The sequence below is a fragment of the Sceloporus occidentalis genome, unplaced genomic scaffold, assembly GCF_023333645.1.
Source record: "Sceloporus occidentalis isolate IW3139 unplaced genomic scaffold, rSceOcc1.0.p SCAF_2, whole genome shotgun sequence".
NCBI classification, from domain to species: Eukaryota; Metazoa; Chordata; class Lepidosauria; order Squamata; family Phrynosomatidae; genus Sceloporus; species Sceloporus occidentalis.
In genome coordinates this window covers 9,187,996-9,203,832 of record NW_028316982.1, presented here as the reverse complement: position 1 = coordinate 9,203,832, position 15,837 = coordinate 9,187,996, and the positions used below count along the sequence as shown (strand labels likewise).

At 41.5% G+C, this 15,837-nt stretch overlaps 1 protein-coding gene across 4 annotated transcripts in view; it reads right to left on the bottom strand.

Annotated features, from left to right (window-relative positions):
• The window catches only part of LOC149317952 (major facilitator superfamily domain-containing protein 8-like), a 38,414-nt gene that overhangs the window by 10,574 nt on the left and 12,003 nt on the right, over positions 1–15,837 (bottom strand). For 3 of the 4 annotated variants that reach the window (XR_016279948.1, XR_016279949.1, XM_089508722.1), the window contains exons 5-11: positions 13,170–13,249; positions 12,261–12,591; positions 10,832–10,905; positions 10,469–10,552; positions 9,859–9,988; positions 6,778–6,900; positions 1,578–1,708 (exon numbers count right to left, since the gene is read on the bottom strand). Coding sequence is in view for 2 of the 4 variants with exons in the window: in XM_089508722.1 (XP_089364848.1) it covers positions 1,578–1,708; positions 6,778–6,900; positions 9,859–9,988; positions 10,469–10,552; positions 10,832–10,905; positions 12,261–12,591; positions 13,170–13,249 (953 nt within the window). In the remaining 2 variants the exon portion in view is untranslated. Of the gene's footprint in view, positions 1–1,577; positions 1,709–5,391; positions 6,694–6,777; positions 6,901–9,858; positions 9,989–10,468; positions 10,553–10,831; positions 10,906–12,260; positions 12,592–13,169; positions 13,250–15,837 lie in introns of those variants that run through there. The other variant, XM_089508724.1, reaches the window with a different exon arrangement.

Here is a 15,837-nt window from a genome sequence, read left to right as displayed (position 1 = left end):
AGAGGCTGAACAGCTGCAGAAGGATGAAGAGAGAGCAATTCTGAACTTGGCCCCAGAACCTATTTTTAATGTAATGACAGAGCTCTGCAGCAAGGAAGAGGAAAGTGTGACTGTTGCTGAGGCTGCTCTGTAGACCTCAGAACCCACTTTCATCATCACTCTCCTCAAAATTATTTTTCCCCAGCTCCAAATGTTCCCATAGGACACTGGATGCAATTTTGTCACGTTACGATGAAACTGCCCTCCGTGGCTCCTAGGGCTGTTGGAAAGGCCATTTGATAGCAAAAAAATATCATTTCGAAAAGAATTCAATATAGGTGCAGCAGTCCAAGATTCCCAGGAGGAGAAAATAGCCCCATAGCTCCTGACAGTTGTCAATTCCATTCTAGAAGATAGGTGGAGAACACGTGGTCCTCTAGCTGTTGATGGTCTGTACCCCTCAGCAGCATTTTTTGACATTTGCTATCCTATCCTGGTCCATTCTGAGCTGCCATACAATATATTGAGGACCCTACCTACCCTACATCTATGCCTACTAATCCTGGACCTAATTCAAATCCTTCCCAATGCCCACCCTTCCTATGAAACCAAGAGTGCATAAACTTTGGAGGTTTAGGGGCCATACCTGGTGTTGGCTAAAGATTGTGTACATATTCCTAAACTGAAAAATTAAGATAGCAATATTTGAACATAACTTGCCAAACTTAAGAAAGACGCACCATCCCCAAAATAAAACTGAACATATGACTTTGCGTTTGAGCTTTCTTAAGCAAGTCCAAGCATGAAGGTTGTTTGTGTCTGGTTGCCAAGCTGGGGAGAAGTACACAGCAGGCAGATCAGAAATTGCCTTAACATACATTTCTGCCCAATCAGTACAGACAGAAATCAGGGAAAACCATGTGGTAGATAATTGCTTAAGACCACAGATCTCAAACTAGGTTTTCTATTTTGGCTGCAGGAATGGCCACCTGTGGCAACATACATGAGCTGGGATGTTTGATTGAGCTTTTGAATGGAATGAATGGCTATGCCATGGGCAAAACCCAGTTCGCCTATGAATGAGGACAAATTTGCATGACTTTCAGTGGTACACCACTGTGAAATTGTGATCCACATCCAGATGCAACTGGTTACCAGTAAATATCTTTAAGTTGTATGGTCAGAAGAAACCAAGTCTCCAGTTTTTTCTCCTCCTGATTTGCCTTTACTAGAGTATTTCTAGAGCTCTTTCCCAAAGATGAGAGTCTGAAACAATTTCTCCTCTTGGGAGGCAGGGGACATTAGCTCCCAATATCCCAGTTAACATGGCCAGTCGCTATGCTGGCTGGAAAATTCTGTGAATTATAGTAAAAGAAAAAGAAAAAGAAAAGGAGGGGGCTTTCCAAGCTTTGCCAAAGTTTTAGGTGAAACACAGACAGACTCCCCATCCTTTTGCAGAATATACAATTCTAAGGAGACTTGTAGGCACCAAGAACTGTTGAATAACAGAGATCTTGGAACAAATTCTTCCACTCAAAGATGCAGTGGGAAGGAATAGTCACATAAAATCAACCACCACCACCACTCCTTGCACTCACCATTAGTAAGCTCAGCAGCCCCATCATTACCCCCAGCATGATGTAAAGGTTATTGGTCAAACCTCCAGCCCATAGAGGACCCAGGATGGTAGCAATCCCCCCGACAGAGCGACGGAGACCTTGGCTGAACCCTGCAAGAGAGTTTATTTATTGTTTTTTAAAAAGTGGAAAATATCACATTAACAAGAAACATCAAGAAGAAAACAAAACAAAACAAAAAGATAAGTATGAGGAACAGTTGAAGTTTTGTGAAACATTTGTCCTTCTCTGTCAGAGAGCTCTGGTGCCACAACAAACTACAATATCCAGAATTCCACAGCATTGAGCCATGGCAGATAAAGTGGTGTCAAACTGGATTATTTCTGCAGTGCAGATGCAGTCTGAGATTGAAGCAATGATATGTGTCACTTCACTCTAGCACTGGCAACGTGGATCCTGCAATTCCACTTCACTTACTTTACAAGGTATTATTAAAATACACAAGCAGAAAAAAGAAGGCAAAAGGTGGTTATCTTCTCCAGTTTGGAAGCAATGTCATGCAACAATGCTTCAATGTTCAAAAGTGGGAGGCAGCAACAGAAACACAGGCCAGCAAGCAACCCAACACCATTAAAAAAAATAAAGCTCTGCAGTGGCAAGTGCACAAGATGGTAAAGTGCGGCTGTAAGAAGACCCAGGAAAGTGCAGTTCGATCAGGAAGAGAACACTGGCTGAGAGCATCTGGAAATGAACACTGTGACCTGCTGCAACTACTCCAGAGATGTTAGGGGATAAATAAATAAAGACCATCTCTCAAATTTACAAACTGCGCCTTCAACCAAAACTGGACTTTGCAGTTTCTAACTTCGAAGCCCAAAGTCTTTTGGGTCAAAGAGAAGCACCTTACTGTGTTGAAGAAGAGCTTCCATTATTTATATTCCTCCTTTCCTCTAAGGGTGTGTTCATGGATCCCCTTCATCCCACTCCATCCCATTTTGTTGTTGTTCCTGTGTGTCTTCAAGTCATTTTTTATTTATGGTGACTCTAAGGCAGGGTTTTCTTGGCAAGGTTTGTTCAAATGGCATTTGCCTTTTCTTTCCTCCATCCCATTTTATTCTTATAATAATCTTACAAAATAAAATAGTTTGGGTGTATGAATGGCTCAAGGTGGGTTGCAAAGATGGAGAGCGCAGCTCAGTGGCAGAACATATGCTCTGCAAGACAAAAGTTCCCATGTTCAATCCCTGGCACCACCAATTAGACTTGGAAAATAACGGTGTGATGTTCTGGACTTTTATGGGGGAAACTTCATTTATTAGCTATTGAGGTCAAATGGTGGAGAGAAAAGGCAGATTGCAATGTTGGCAACATCCACTCAGAGTGAGCCTGGCATCAGCTAATGGGAGTTTAGCCAAGAGAAAGTGAAGGTTACTCTCAGGAGCAGATATAAATAGGCTGAGTGAGAGATGTGTTAGGTAGATAAAGACCAGATAGAGACAGAGCTCTGAGTTAGTCAGAGGTTTATTAGACCCTGAGGGGTTTTAACAGCCAAGGTGGTTGAGATACACTACAGTTGGAAGGGGTTTTGAGAACCCAGGTTGGCCTGGGTCAAGTGTGGAAACTGAATAGGTGTGGCTGGTAAAGTCATAGTGCAGCAACATAGAATTATAGTATCGTAGAATTGTTGAGTTGGAAGAGACCACAAGGGCCATCCAGTCCAACCCCCTGCCATGCAGGAAATCACAATCAAAGCATCCCCAACAGATGGTCATCCAGTCTCTGTTTAAAGACCTCCAAAGAAGGAGACTCCATAACTCACTGAGGGAGTGTGTTCCACTGTCTAACAGCTCTTACGGTCAAGAAGTTCCTCTTAATGTTGAGCTGGAATCTCTTTTTCTGTAGCTTGCATCTGTTGTTCCGTGTTCTAGTCTCTGGAGCAGCAGAAAACAAGCTTGCTCCCTTTTAAAGCTCAGAGTTGAGTCAAAATTGTTTTGTGAAACTGTAACCTAGAGGCCTCTTACAGAATATAGTAACAGATACTGTAACTCTCGGTACCTGTTTATCAACTCTAAATACCAATCATAAGAAAGACACTGTAATCAACCATCTTCTAAATAAAGTTCTCTCTCTTTTTTTTTTTTTTTTTTTTTTTTGGTTCAACATGTGGTCATTTGAGGTATTTTAAGAAATGATAAATCAAACACTACCAGGGATTAATAATACTTTTATTGCTGAGAACACTCAAAATACTGCATGCTCTGTCTTCCTACAAAGTGGCCCAGAGGCAAGGAAAAGTGTGTCACTCAAGCGAGGGATCCAAGTTCGAGAGTCTCGTCATGCAATTTGGTGGCAAGCAGTGGGGTGAAATAAGAAAAAAACTAACCAGGGGGTTTGGAGTGCAAATCTCACAGGACACCCCATTAGTTATTGGTGGCAGCTAGGGAGGTAGCTGTCACATATTGGTGGCAGAGGTGGAATAAAAAGAGGCTGCCATCAGAGAAAAATAGTTGGGAAACGGTTGCTTCATTTATTAGATATTAAGGTCAAATTGTTATGTTTGCACTGTGTATTAGATGTTCTAATTATTATTGTTTTATATAGTGTAATCCATGTACATGGCACTTTACAGTTACAGAATAAAACATTTATAACTATTCCAATAATATATACAGTCAGCCCTCCATATCCATGGATTTTTTATCCATGGATTCAAGCATCCACAGTTTGAAAATATTTTAAATAATTGTTTTGCTATTTTATGCAAGGGACACCATCTTACTGTGCCATTATATTTAATGGGACTTGAGTATTCACGGATTTGGGTATCCACAGGGAGTCCTGGAACCAAACCTCAGTGGATACCAAGGGCCCACTGCACTAAAATACAATATTGAAATACAATTACCCCCTCCCCTCCACACACACACATAATGCAAAATAAAACAAAATAGTCAGTACAGATAACCAGATATATGGTAATGTAGATAATACAGTGAGTGTGTGTGTGAGTGTGAGTGTGAGTGTGTGTGTATAAGGATTGGCTGGGAGGGTCTGAGAGAACACAATGTTGGGAGTAAGTGATGATTTATGGAATCGCTGAAGGGATTTTGAAAAGGTTGGTGTGTGACAGGGACTGAGTGAGTAGTCTGTTAAGAGTAGGAGTAGGAATTAATGGAGTTGAGGAGTTTGAGTGGTTAGGAGAGTCAGTCAGGGTTAGAGACAGAGAAGAGTTAGATTCAGGGTCAGAGTTAGCTAAGAGATAGGTGTGTGAGAGAATGAGATACGCAATTTAGAATCATTAAATAAGTAATCTGTGATGTTCAATTTCTGTTCAAAAATTGTTATTTTTGTATTATATGCTTTTGCCTCCAGAAATGCTACATATTGGAAAGCTGAGTTCAGATACAGTGTCTGTGATGGCAGCAGATAATGAAGAATGGTGGTCCTGTCTGGTGCGGATAGAAGATAGGTAACATTTCACAGGAACCATGTGGGCATCTAGGTAGTCCCCAAAGCTGGTGGCCAGAGAAATAGGACAGGAGGAGATCTTCACATGAATGGCAGAAGTGGGGATAAGTGGAAAACTTCACATTTGGTGGCAGTGGAAGGATAGGCAGAACCTCATGACCTGCACTCAGAAAAGTTGTGGGCTTGTTGTTTTGCTGAAACTCTCACAACTCGGACTGTTGTAGTCTTAAAAAGTAACATTTTAAAGGTATGACAAAGACTCCTGTCTGCAGCCTCAGCCACTGTTTGCCAGCAAATGTTAATCTACACGGACCAACAGTCCTTATACAGTCTGGCTGTATCAGGTTTTCGACAGCCAAGCGGGACCTATACAATCCTCAGTAGTCCTTACACTACTCCAGCTCTATGCTGGCAAATGTTTCAGCAACAGCATGTAACTACATTGACACACCACAACAACTATAATTGCATTGTTGTGATATGCCAACAAATCATACATTACTTTACTACTGTAGCTAAATGATGAATAATCTCCTTCTACAGTACAACATGCAGAATTATAGCAAAAGGGCCTCACTAAATGTAGGGAGGATGAAGAGTATTATTTGGTTTAGGTGCTGGCTCATATTGGCACTTCTTATTCTGCTGTGGGTGTTAAATAACAATGAGGTAGATGGAGGTGTAATGGTTTTGTGTGTTGAAGTAGGACTCTGGAGACCAGGGTTCAAATCCTAACTCAGTCATGTAAACCCAATGGATGACCTTGGGCAAGTCATACGTTCCCAGCCTCAGGGGAAGGCGATGGCAAACCTCCTCTGAACAAATCTTACCAAGAAAACCCCATGATAGGTTTGGTTTAGGGTTGTCATAAGTCAGAAACAATTTGGAAGGCACAAAAGAACAAGAATAACAATGGATGGGAAAAGAATGTGTTTAATACCAAAGACCTTTGCCTTCTAATAATTATATTGTTGTGTAACTAAAGAAGAAATATTTTGACTTTTCTTGAAAAACTGGAAGCAAAAGTGTTCCATTTTAAAGTGGCAATGGCGCTGTACAGACCGCCAAAAAACAGCGGCTTGCCGGCACCTGTTTTTCCTCTGGAGGGAAGCCACAGCTGTCAAACCACGCAGCTTCCCTCCGGCAGAAAAAGAACCCGCAAAAAGTGGGTTGCTTTAAAGCCGCAGGGGCAGTGGAACAAGTGCGCCACTGGAACACTCATTCCGTAAGCGCTGTACGGCAACATACAGACACCATGCAGCGCTTACGTAACAATGGCGGCACCCATGTACAGAGGGCGCCACCACTGTTATGCTGCCATTACATTCTAGGGTTAGGGGCCACACGGCAACCCTAGAATCGGCCCAGGTATGTCATTTATTGGCGGTATGTACCGGGCCAATTATACCATGAAGTAAATACTTCCAAGTGACTTGGAACAATACTTGTAACTTACTGTTTTTAAATATGATTTTCAAAGAGTTGTGTTCACTGAAAGCTGGCTTATTGTGTACGTGAACCTACTTCTAATAAACCATGGTTTATTTATCATCCACAAACCACAATCAGAACCCATGATCTGTTGTTGTACTCTGAACTTTGACTTGATTAAACCATAGCTTGCTGCGACATCCAAACCCACAACTATGGCTTGATCATGACTTGTTTCCTAAGAAAAAGTAGAAATAGAAAGAAGTCAGCATTTTATGCCCTCACAAGAAGGCCATCATGAGTGGGATGCCCATGAGCTTACCTTGGGTTCTCTCAGCTGTGACTTTAGAAAAGAGTGACACCTGGGAGACTGCAACAAAGGGCAGGCCTAGAACCTGCAGGAATATGCCAGTCACCAGCTCCGACAGGAGGACAGCAAAGGAACCTGAGGATAAATAAGGATGATGATGATGATGATGAAATAAGGTAAGGAGGAGGTTTTTCCTCAGGACTGATTCACACATAATTAATAGTTTGTGGGGCAACCTGGATCACGGGCTGACTCACATGGTGACCAAAATATCTGTTATTTTAGTGGCCACTCCTACATCAACTGTAAGAATTTTCAATGCCTTTAATTTATATGTAATAGAGGCTGGTTGACACACACATACTTCTCTGATCTCTCTGTGTGAAATGACCCATCAGAGGATGGGTGAGTGGGGTGAACATGCACAGGCAATACAGAATGAATGAAAACATTTGAAAAATTAAACACATGCCCAATAACATTTCAAATAGATTGAGGTCAGCCTATTTAAAGTTCATTCAGTCTGAAAAATTCCTTTTTCTCCTACAATTCTCAATATCCACATTGGCTAGAGAATTTTGAAAGCTGTAATCCAACATAAGGAACTTTTTCAAGCTCTCATTCTATATAAGGAACCTCCCATCTATATGGGTTCAGTGCTGCCCCCATGGATGGGGGAAAACATAGATACACAAACCCCATATTAGTCAATAGATAGCTACACCTGTGTCCACACAAACCACCATTGGCTAATATTGGGAAGGGTGATTCATGGGCACTCAAACCTGTGAATGGCTAGTTGCTGATATGGATAGCCCACTGTATTTCCATTAAATGCTGCAATCAGCCAGGTGTGCATTATGGTGCTCTATGGATACTAAGATGCAGCACCAGTCACAGATGGTGCATTTTATGCTGCATAGACAAAATTCAGCCCACAAAGCTTTACTTAGGAATGTTCTGTGCACCTGCCAAATTCACACTCATAACCAGGGGACCAGCAATAGAAACAAGACAAGCAGGTAAGAAATCAAAGCTAGCACTCCATTTGTTTGCTTCCACATCCTGCAAAGATGAAACTGCATCTGCCTCTGGCACATCAGGACCGAATTACAAAAATGCTCAAATACTGCACCCATGGGTGGGGAAATGTGAGGAAAACCAATGAGATATATCTGTTTCAACACACAAATGCATGCATGTTTTGCATTCAACCTATTTCCAAAAGATCGGGATTTATGGATCACTTTTCAGGGGATAATTGTCCTTCCAAACAGTAACAAAATAAGGGGACTGGAAGGAGAAACCAAAAGGCTTAAAAGCCAGATGTCATGGCCATGAGGTCTGCAGTTAATGTATAGTCCCAAGATGGAGAGTAGTGACTGAATGGATCACTAAGGATATGAAAGTATTAGGTTAAAACTACCATTGCATGTTGGGAAGGAGAGGCAATAGTTAGTGTCCATGTCTGAAAACACAAGGCTGTCAGAAACTCAGAGATCTGTCTTTTATCATGGGAACACACAGGTTCTCGAGGTGGAATACAGCAAATTTAATTTTAAAATACAGATTTTTAAAATTTCTGTGTTTTTTTTAAAGATTATAATTAAGATTTCCAGTGATGGCACTATTTTGTATTTCACAGGAGCTTTACCCTACTGTGGGGATAATTACTGTTTTTAATGTGTTTTGGTCAGTTTCAAATGTTTTTATTTGTATATGTTTAAAATTATTTTATTCATTCTATATCTCCTCAGGGGCCCCAATGGATTACACAAAGGGTTTAAATAAATAAATTACATGATTTATTTGACTAGACAAATTCACGGCATGCTGGTTTACCAGAAATTATTTCCAGCCTAAATGAAACTTTGAGTTCCAGAGGCAGTCTACATCTTGAATATTGCTGCAAACAAACAAGGGAAAGCAAAGTCCCTTTTTTTTGGCAAACAGTTGGCTGGCAATTGTTGAAAGCAGGATCCTGAGCTAGACTGTTACTCTTAAGCTGTTGGGTCACAATTTAAATAATAAATAATACTTCCAAATGTTCTTGTTCTCAACAACAACCAAAAATTGTGTCTTGACACACCACAAAGAAAATGGGCAAGTACACAAGATTTTATACAGGTCAGGGCATCTTTTGTGAAAAGTTTATTGTCTTGGTTTCATGCAAAAAAACAAAAAACAAAAACATTTTTTTACAAAGCACTACAGCTTTTTATTTTGCACAGAACAAACCATTATCTGTACAAAAATCTTCAGTCTTGCACAAATGTTCTTGTGCAATTTTTTTTTGCAAAATTCCAACATGCAAAAAAAACCCTCCTTCAAAAATCCCATAAAAATTCTTGTGATCTCTCTCAGCAACAAGAAAACTTTTGAAATAATTCAGTTTTGCATGTGAGGATGAAAGAGACAACGGTGTACATCTCTAATCAAGGATCCACTATTGGGTTGCAGTTGGACAAAGTGGGTTACACCAGCCCCCTTACCACTAGTAAAATATACCATTAAAAATAAAAGTAAGAACCCAGTCTATAAATCTATATTTTGGTGCAAAAGTAAGTCTCAGATCTGGAAGGATTAACAACCACTGGACAAAACACCAAGCTCAATATTATGTTCCCCCATTTTTATTCCAGCTGCAAAATCTTTCAGATATAGACTGGGAACTGAAATTTTATTAGAGCTGGCTATCATATCAGCAGAGCTTGGGAAAGTTGCTTTTTTCACCTCCCAGAATCTCCCAGTTAGCAGAGCCTCTGGAGGATTCTGTGAGCTGCAATCAAAAAAGAAATATTTTCAAGGCAGTCAGCCTTCTGTATCCACAGATTCTGCATCCACAGATTCAACTATCCATGGTTTGAAAATATTCCCCTCAAAAATATATTCCAAAAGCAAACCTTGATTTTGCCATTGTATATAGTGAACACTATACAGTAAGACTTGAGCATCCATGGATTTTGGTATCCATAAGGGGTCCTGGAACCGAACCCCAGTGGATACCAAAGGACCCAGTGTATTATAAAGGATGTCATACAGAGATCAGCACAAAGACTTCACTCCCTCTTTCCAGTTGTCCAGCTTCATTACCTCGGGGCCACGCCAGGAAGACCAAGCACCAGATACAGGCAATGTTGCAGATGATCAGACCCAGGAGTAAGATCACACGGTCTGTCAGGCGAGTGCTAAGGCAGCGCACCAGGAAGAAGCCACCAATGACCTGAAGAAAGACAAGAACTCAGGAATCTGCCTTACACTGAACCAGCTTGTTGGCCAATCTACCTTAATATTATTTGCTCTGGCTGGCAGCATCTCTGAAGCCTCTCAGAAAGACAGCCTTTCCTGTTACTTGTTACCCGATCTTTTAAATGGTTAGGATAAAATTTGAAATGTTCCATGTGCAAACAATGGGCTTTGATACAGGAACAGAAAAGACCCCTGCAGGGGATGCTCTACCTGGAGTTCCTGCATTGAGCAGGGAGTTGAACCTGATAGCTTAAGAGTGTCCCTTCCAATTCTATCATTCTATCATGTAGAGAGACCAAAAAACAATAGTTGTAAATACATATAGACAGACCAAAAAAACAAAGCTCTGTAATTGATTAACAATAATTAACCTGGCCCAGGCAGGAAGCCAATAATTGCAAATCTGATTGCTAGAATACTATTAGACTCCTTCTCTAATGCGTTTCACACTCACCTCCACACCACATAGGAAATACATGATGCTGTTCTCCAGTTCCCCAAAGTTCAAGTACCGTTGTGTGACTGGGGTTATCATGGTCTAAAGAAGAAAATGGACATGAACACAAGCCTGATCACTTGCTTCTAAGGTCTATCTAGATTGCAAGATCGTTCACAAATCACCACTTTCAACCCTTTCACCCTGTCAATACATCTCTAAACTTCAAAAATGGTTAGACAGTATAGAGACTAACAGCGAGAGGAGGAAGGAAAGCAAAATGTGTTCCATATGCCCAACTTATTAATTTTCTAGTTTCTGCATTAAATAAACAAAGGACACTTGTCTGGAACAGAGGGCCATTCACATATACACTCCTACCTCAAGTGCTGTTTGATTGAAGAGTGTGATAAACTGGGCAGTGAGAAGAACCACCACCTCCTCCCTCAGGTACTCTGCAACAACAAGAAAAGTTCTGTCTGCCTTTGTCATATTCATGCTGACATCAGGGTGCTAGATGCTGTGTGCTACTAGGGTGTGTGCTACTGTGTGTAGGGCAGTGGTACATGTGCACCTTCAAGTTGCCTGTCATCTTATAGTGGCCCCATAAATTTCACAGGCTTTTGTCAAGCAAAGAATATTCAGAGCTGGTTCTGCCAGGTACTTCTTCTGAAATATAGCCTACCACACCTGGGATACATTGGTGGTCTCCCATCCATGTACTAACAAGCGCTGACTCTGCTTAGCTTCCAAGATTAGATGGGATCTGGTCCCTTTAGTTAAGATCTCCTGCCATAGAAAGACAGCCAGGGCTAATTAAAAATTGAGCACTGCTATCACATCTTAAGCAAGTTATCTAAAGAATCTATTCTACAAGTATTTTGGGTACACTATGCATTAAGAGGGAAGACAACTTTCTCACCTGTGGCACCCCAGCTGACTTTCTTTGCTTTAATATATTTGCTTTTCCTTAGTTTAAGTTATGGCTAGTGTTTTTATTGACTTTATTTAGTTCTACACTACCCAGGTACCCATTAAAGAATAAAAACAGTTTTTTTCAGTCTTATAATAAAATAGGCGTGGAACAGACTGCCCAAAAAGGGCGCCCTGCCGGTGCCTCCTTTTCCACTGGCAGGAAGCCACAGCAGATAAACCATGCAGTTTCCCACCGGCAAAAACCCGCAAAAAGCAGGTTCTTTTTCTGGTGCCCTTGTGACGTCTGAGTATGCCAATGGCGCACTCATGATGTCACAAGGGCGCCACGACGTGTGAACGCTAAGCGTCGGTCGTGTCAAAATGGCGGCGCACATGTGTACAGGGTGCCGCCATTTTGACTTACGGAATACGTACTAGGGTTAGGGAGCACTGATTGGTGCGCGCTCCTTAACCCTAATACCACCGCCACCACGCCACATTTTGTCTGTCTGTAACGGGCCATAATCACCTTAATTCTGCCCTGCCTCCATTTTCCTTTTCTTTTGAGCTCCACTTGGGGAGCATTTGGTCTTCAGGACTTCCATCACAAGAAGAAATCCTTTCTCATCTGAATCTTGAATAATAAGTATTTTACGTGACAGCAGCAGCAGTGTCAGAACTAAAACCAGGACTTAAGGAAAGTATTCTCAAGATTAGTTTACATTATGATAAAAATTATATGGACCATCTACACTATATATGTAAATGGCAATAATAATAAGCTTGCCAAGCCAAACAGCAAAAATCTGCCTATCTCAGGCTTGTCCCATGTTCTCCACTGGAGAACAAGTGTTTGATAGCCACATGTCCACTTTCACCCCATGGAAATGCTAACCTCTGATGGAGCTGAAATCATGGAAGGGGTTCTTGTCCTTCTCCGCGGTTGCATCCTCATCCGCCAGGTGTCCATTGGGGACATACCGACACTCGTCCCCCAGGTAAGGTCCCTGATGCTCCACAGTTGTGCTGCCATAGCTGCCAGTCTCTGCAGCTTCCTCTTGACCAGTTTCATGCTTCATGAGAGGCTCCTCCTCTTCTTCTTCCAGGGCATCCCGCGATGCTGTCGGCACAGCCCTGGAGGAGCGGGCAGAAAGTGGCTGCTGCAGGTCATAGTACATGGTCACAACAAGGATTTGAAGCAGGATCCACACCAGACACATGAAGAGCTGCACACAGAAGCAAGAGCAAAAGCATAAGGGAACAGAAAGATTCTTCAGCATGTTTATCTCTGCAGTCCCGACACAGAACGATATCAACACTTTATTTTTACTTATTGATTTGATTGATCTACCTTTCCTCCAAAAAGGGACTCAAGTCAGGGAGAGGGAGAATGCACCTGAAACGTTATTCATTAATTAAAATATTTATATTCCCCATATCATAAGCTCTCTGAGCAGCTTACAATATAATCAATTTAAACCATTTAAGTTTGAAACAATAATATAATTCAAATACCGTATATACTCGACTATAAGTCAAGAAATTTTAGTCAAAAAATTAACCTTAAAAAACTGGGTTGACTTAACTATGGGTCAATGCAGCTCAGGGGAGAAAGAAAGACAAAGATGGAGTTGGGCGTGATGTCCCTTGCGATCTCTTCCAACTCTATGATTCTATTACTCTGTTGGTGGGGCACAGAATGAAGGCATTATCTCAGAATATGGTTCAGCTTTGTGAAATCATAGGAAGGAAATGCTCCATTCAAGAAGCAGCCATGCCTTACTTTCAAATACTTGCTACTCACCCCCGGTGATGTGAACTTGTTGACCACGAAGGGCCCAACCCGGAAGTCACAGAGTCGCAGGAAGAGGTTGCAGGCTGGTCCTAGGAGCAAATGTAGCAGGACAAGTTGTTGTTGTTGCTGTCATCTCATGTAACACAGAGATAAAATCAATTCAAAATAATCTAGAAGCTGTTTGGATTTTTTTGGGGGGAGGTGTTAAAAAAAATACCAAAGCTAGGCAAACCTGGATCTTCTACACCATTAGCCTTCCAGTCATTTTGGACTTCAGCTCCCAGAAGCCCTAAGCAAGCATGGCCAATAGTGAAGGATTAATGAGAGTTACCATCCAAAACTATAGGCCATCTTGCTTCTCTACAAACCTTCCGAGATCAGGAGGCTCATGCTGGCTGGGTATGATAAGGGTTATAACAGACTGCTAGGAATCTACAACGAATGCCAGTCAATTTCAGCCAGCTCCCCCTAAATCTCCACTCAGTGATGGCGAACCTATGGCACGCGTGCCAGAGGTGGCACTCAGAGCCCTCTCTGTGGGCACACATGCTATTGCCTTAGCACAGAGTTTGCCAGAGTTTCTTACTAGAAAGCCAGAGGGACGTGGCACTTTGCAATAAATAAGTGGGGTCCGAGTTGCAGTTTGGGCACTCGGTCTGTAAAAGGTTCTCCATCACTCATCAAATTGTCAGAAATGCTCCACCTCTATTTTGCAGTCCACACAATAAGGCATTTTGATTCAGCACACATTTTTATTTTGGTGTTTAGAATATTACTGGCTCTTCCTCTTGCTCAATTAGTGCTTGAGGAGATGTAAAAAGAAGCAAATAGTAGAAATAATAAAATATATGAAATACGAGAAAATGCTGACCATTTCTTGGACAATAAAACCAGAGATTAAATAGTAAAATTGGAGAGTGGTATATAAGTATTAAAAGTTCAGCAAACCCATCTTGTTACTAACAGCTGCTTAATTGATAAAAGAAGTATTTGAACAAGAGCGAGGTGCCACTATACAAGATGTCCTGGCTCAAGTCTGTTGTTCTTGTTGTGTACCTTCAAGTCATTTCCAACCTATGGCGACCCTAAGGCAAACTATCATGAGGTTTTCTGGAGCTGAGAGTGTGGGGGTTTCCATGGCCAAGGGAAAATTGAACCCTGATCTCCAGAGTCGTCCAACACTCAAAGCATGACACCATGCAGATTCTCTCATGACTCTCTAAGAGGGGGACATGTAACATGGTTTCAAGATATATAATGAACGGAAATTATGGGCAGCCTCATTTGGAAGCCTTGCAAATTTGCTTCCCTGATCAACCACAGAAATGCATTGGGTGACCTTGGGCGAGTCACACACTCTCAGTCTCAGAAAACACCATGATAAGTTCACCTTAGGTGGAGCATTTGGGGTAATTTGTTGAGAGGGAGAGAACTGGGAAGGTGCTGGTTGAAATTTTCTGGCATTCCTCGCAGATTCCTAGTAGGTCTGTTCATTAAAATGTTTTAAATGCATAGAGCCAATACCCTTTGGATATTTCCCTGTGTGTCTGTAGAACATCCTTCTTTAACATGGTACCTGCCTTAGGGTTGCCATAAGTTGGAAATGAATTGAAGGCACCCAGCAACAATAACAAACACTTTAAGGTAAGAGATGTCACACCAGCATGGCCAAGATCAAGCAGCTGTAATAAATTCCATATTTGTTAAACATGCACCTTGTTATTTACAGCCCATAGAAGGCCTCAATGGCAGCAAACCTATTTCTGATAACTGTATGTTTCTTTAATGTCAGTGCTTCAGGAGGATTTACTGTATTTTCTGGTGTATAAGACTACTTTTTAACACAGGAAAATCTTCTCCAAAGCCGAGTGTCATCTTATAGGGCAGGTGCTGAAACGTCTGAGCCGAATGGAGAATCTGCGGTCGCCGTATATGGTGGGGGGAGCTCAAAAACAGCCGCGACCACATCCCCACCGGATGTGACGATCATATGAAAGCAGCTACCGCTCTGATAGTCTTGGAAACAGGGAGGGCTGAGCAGGCAGGGAGATCTGACCAATCCAAGTAGGCTTTGTATACAACAAGGTTTCCTGCTAAGTATCTGCATGTCATTTGAATTAAAATTACCATATTGAAATCAAATCTGATGTTTTTTTAATTTTTATTTGGTATGCGTTGAAAGAGGGGTAGTCTTATACAGTGAGTATATCCCAAACTCTATATTTTAACTGGAAAAGTTGGGGGTCATCTTATACTGTATGCCCAGTCGTCTTATTCGCCAGAAAATACGTTATTTATGTATTTATTTAATAAGTTGCCTTTCTCCTGGAGTGAGGCTCAAGGTGGTTCCCATAAAGAAATCAATTAAAATCTACCCATACATTTTTAAAAAACAGTTAAAATCATTACCATTAAAACAATATCAAATTATTGAAAACATATAAAAAGTTTAGAAAATAAAACACACACACCAATAAAAAAAACCTCCATGATGCAGTTACATATTGAAGGCTGCTAAAACAAAAAGGAAAGCAGGGAGGGGACCAGCCTAGCCTCCTGTGGAAAGGAGTTCCAGAGGCTCCAAGAAGCTTTCTCTCGTGTTCTCACCAAACAGGCCTGTGATGGTAATGAAACCCTGAAGATCTAGAGCTCTTGCAGAGTCGTATAGGGAGATCCA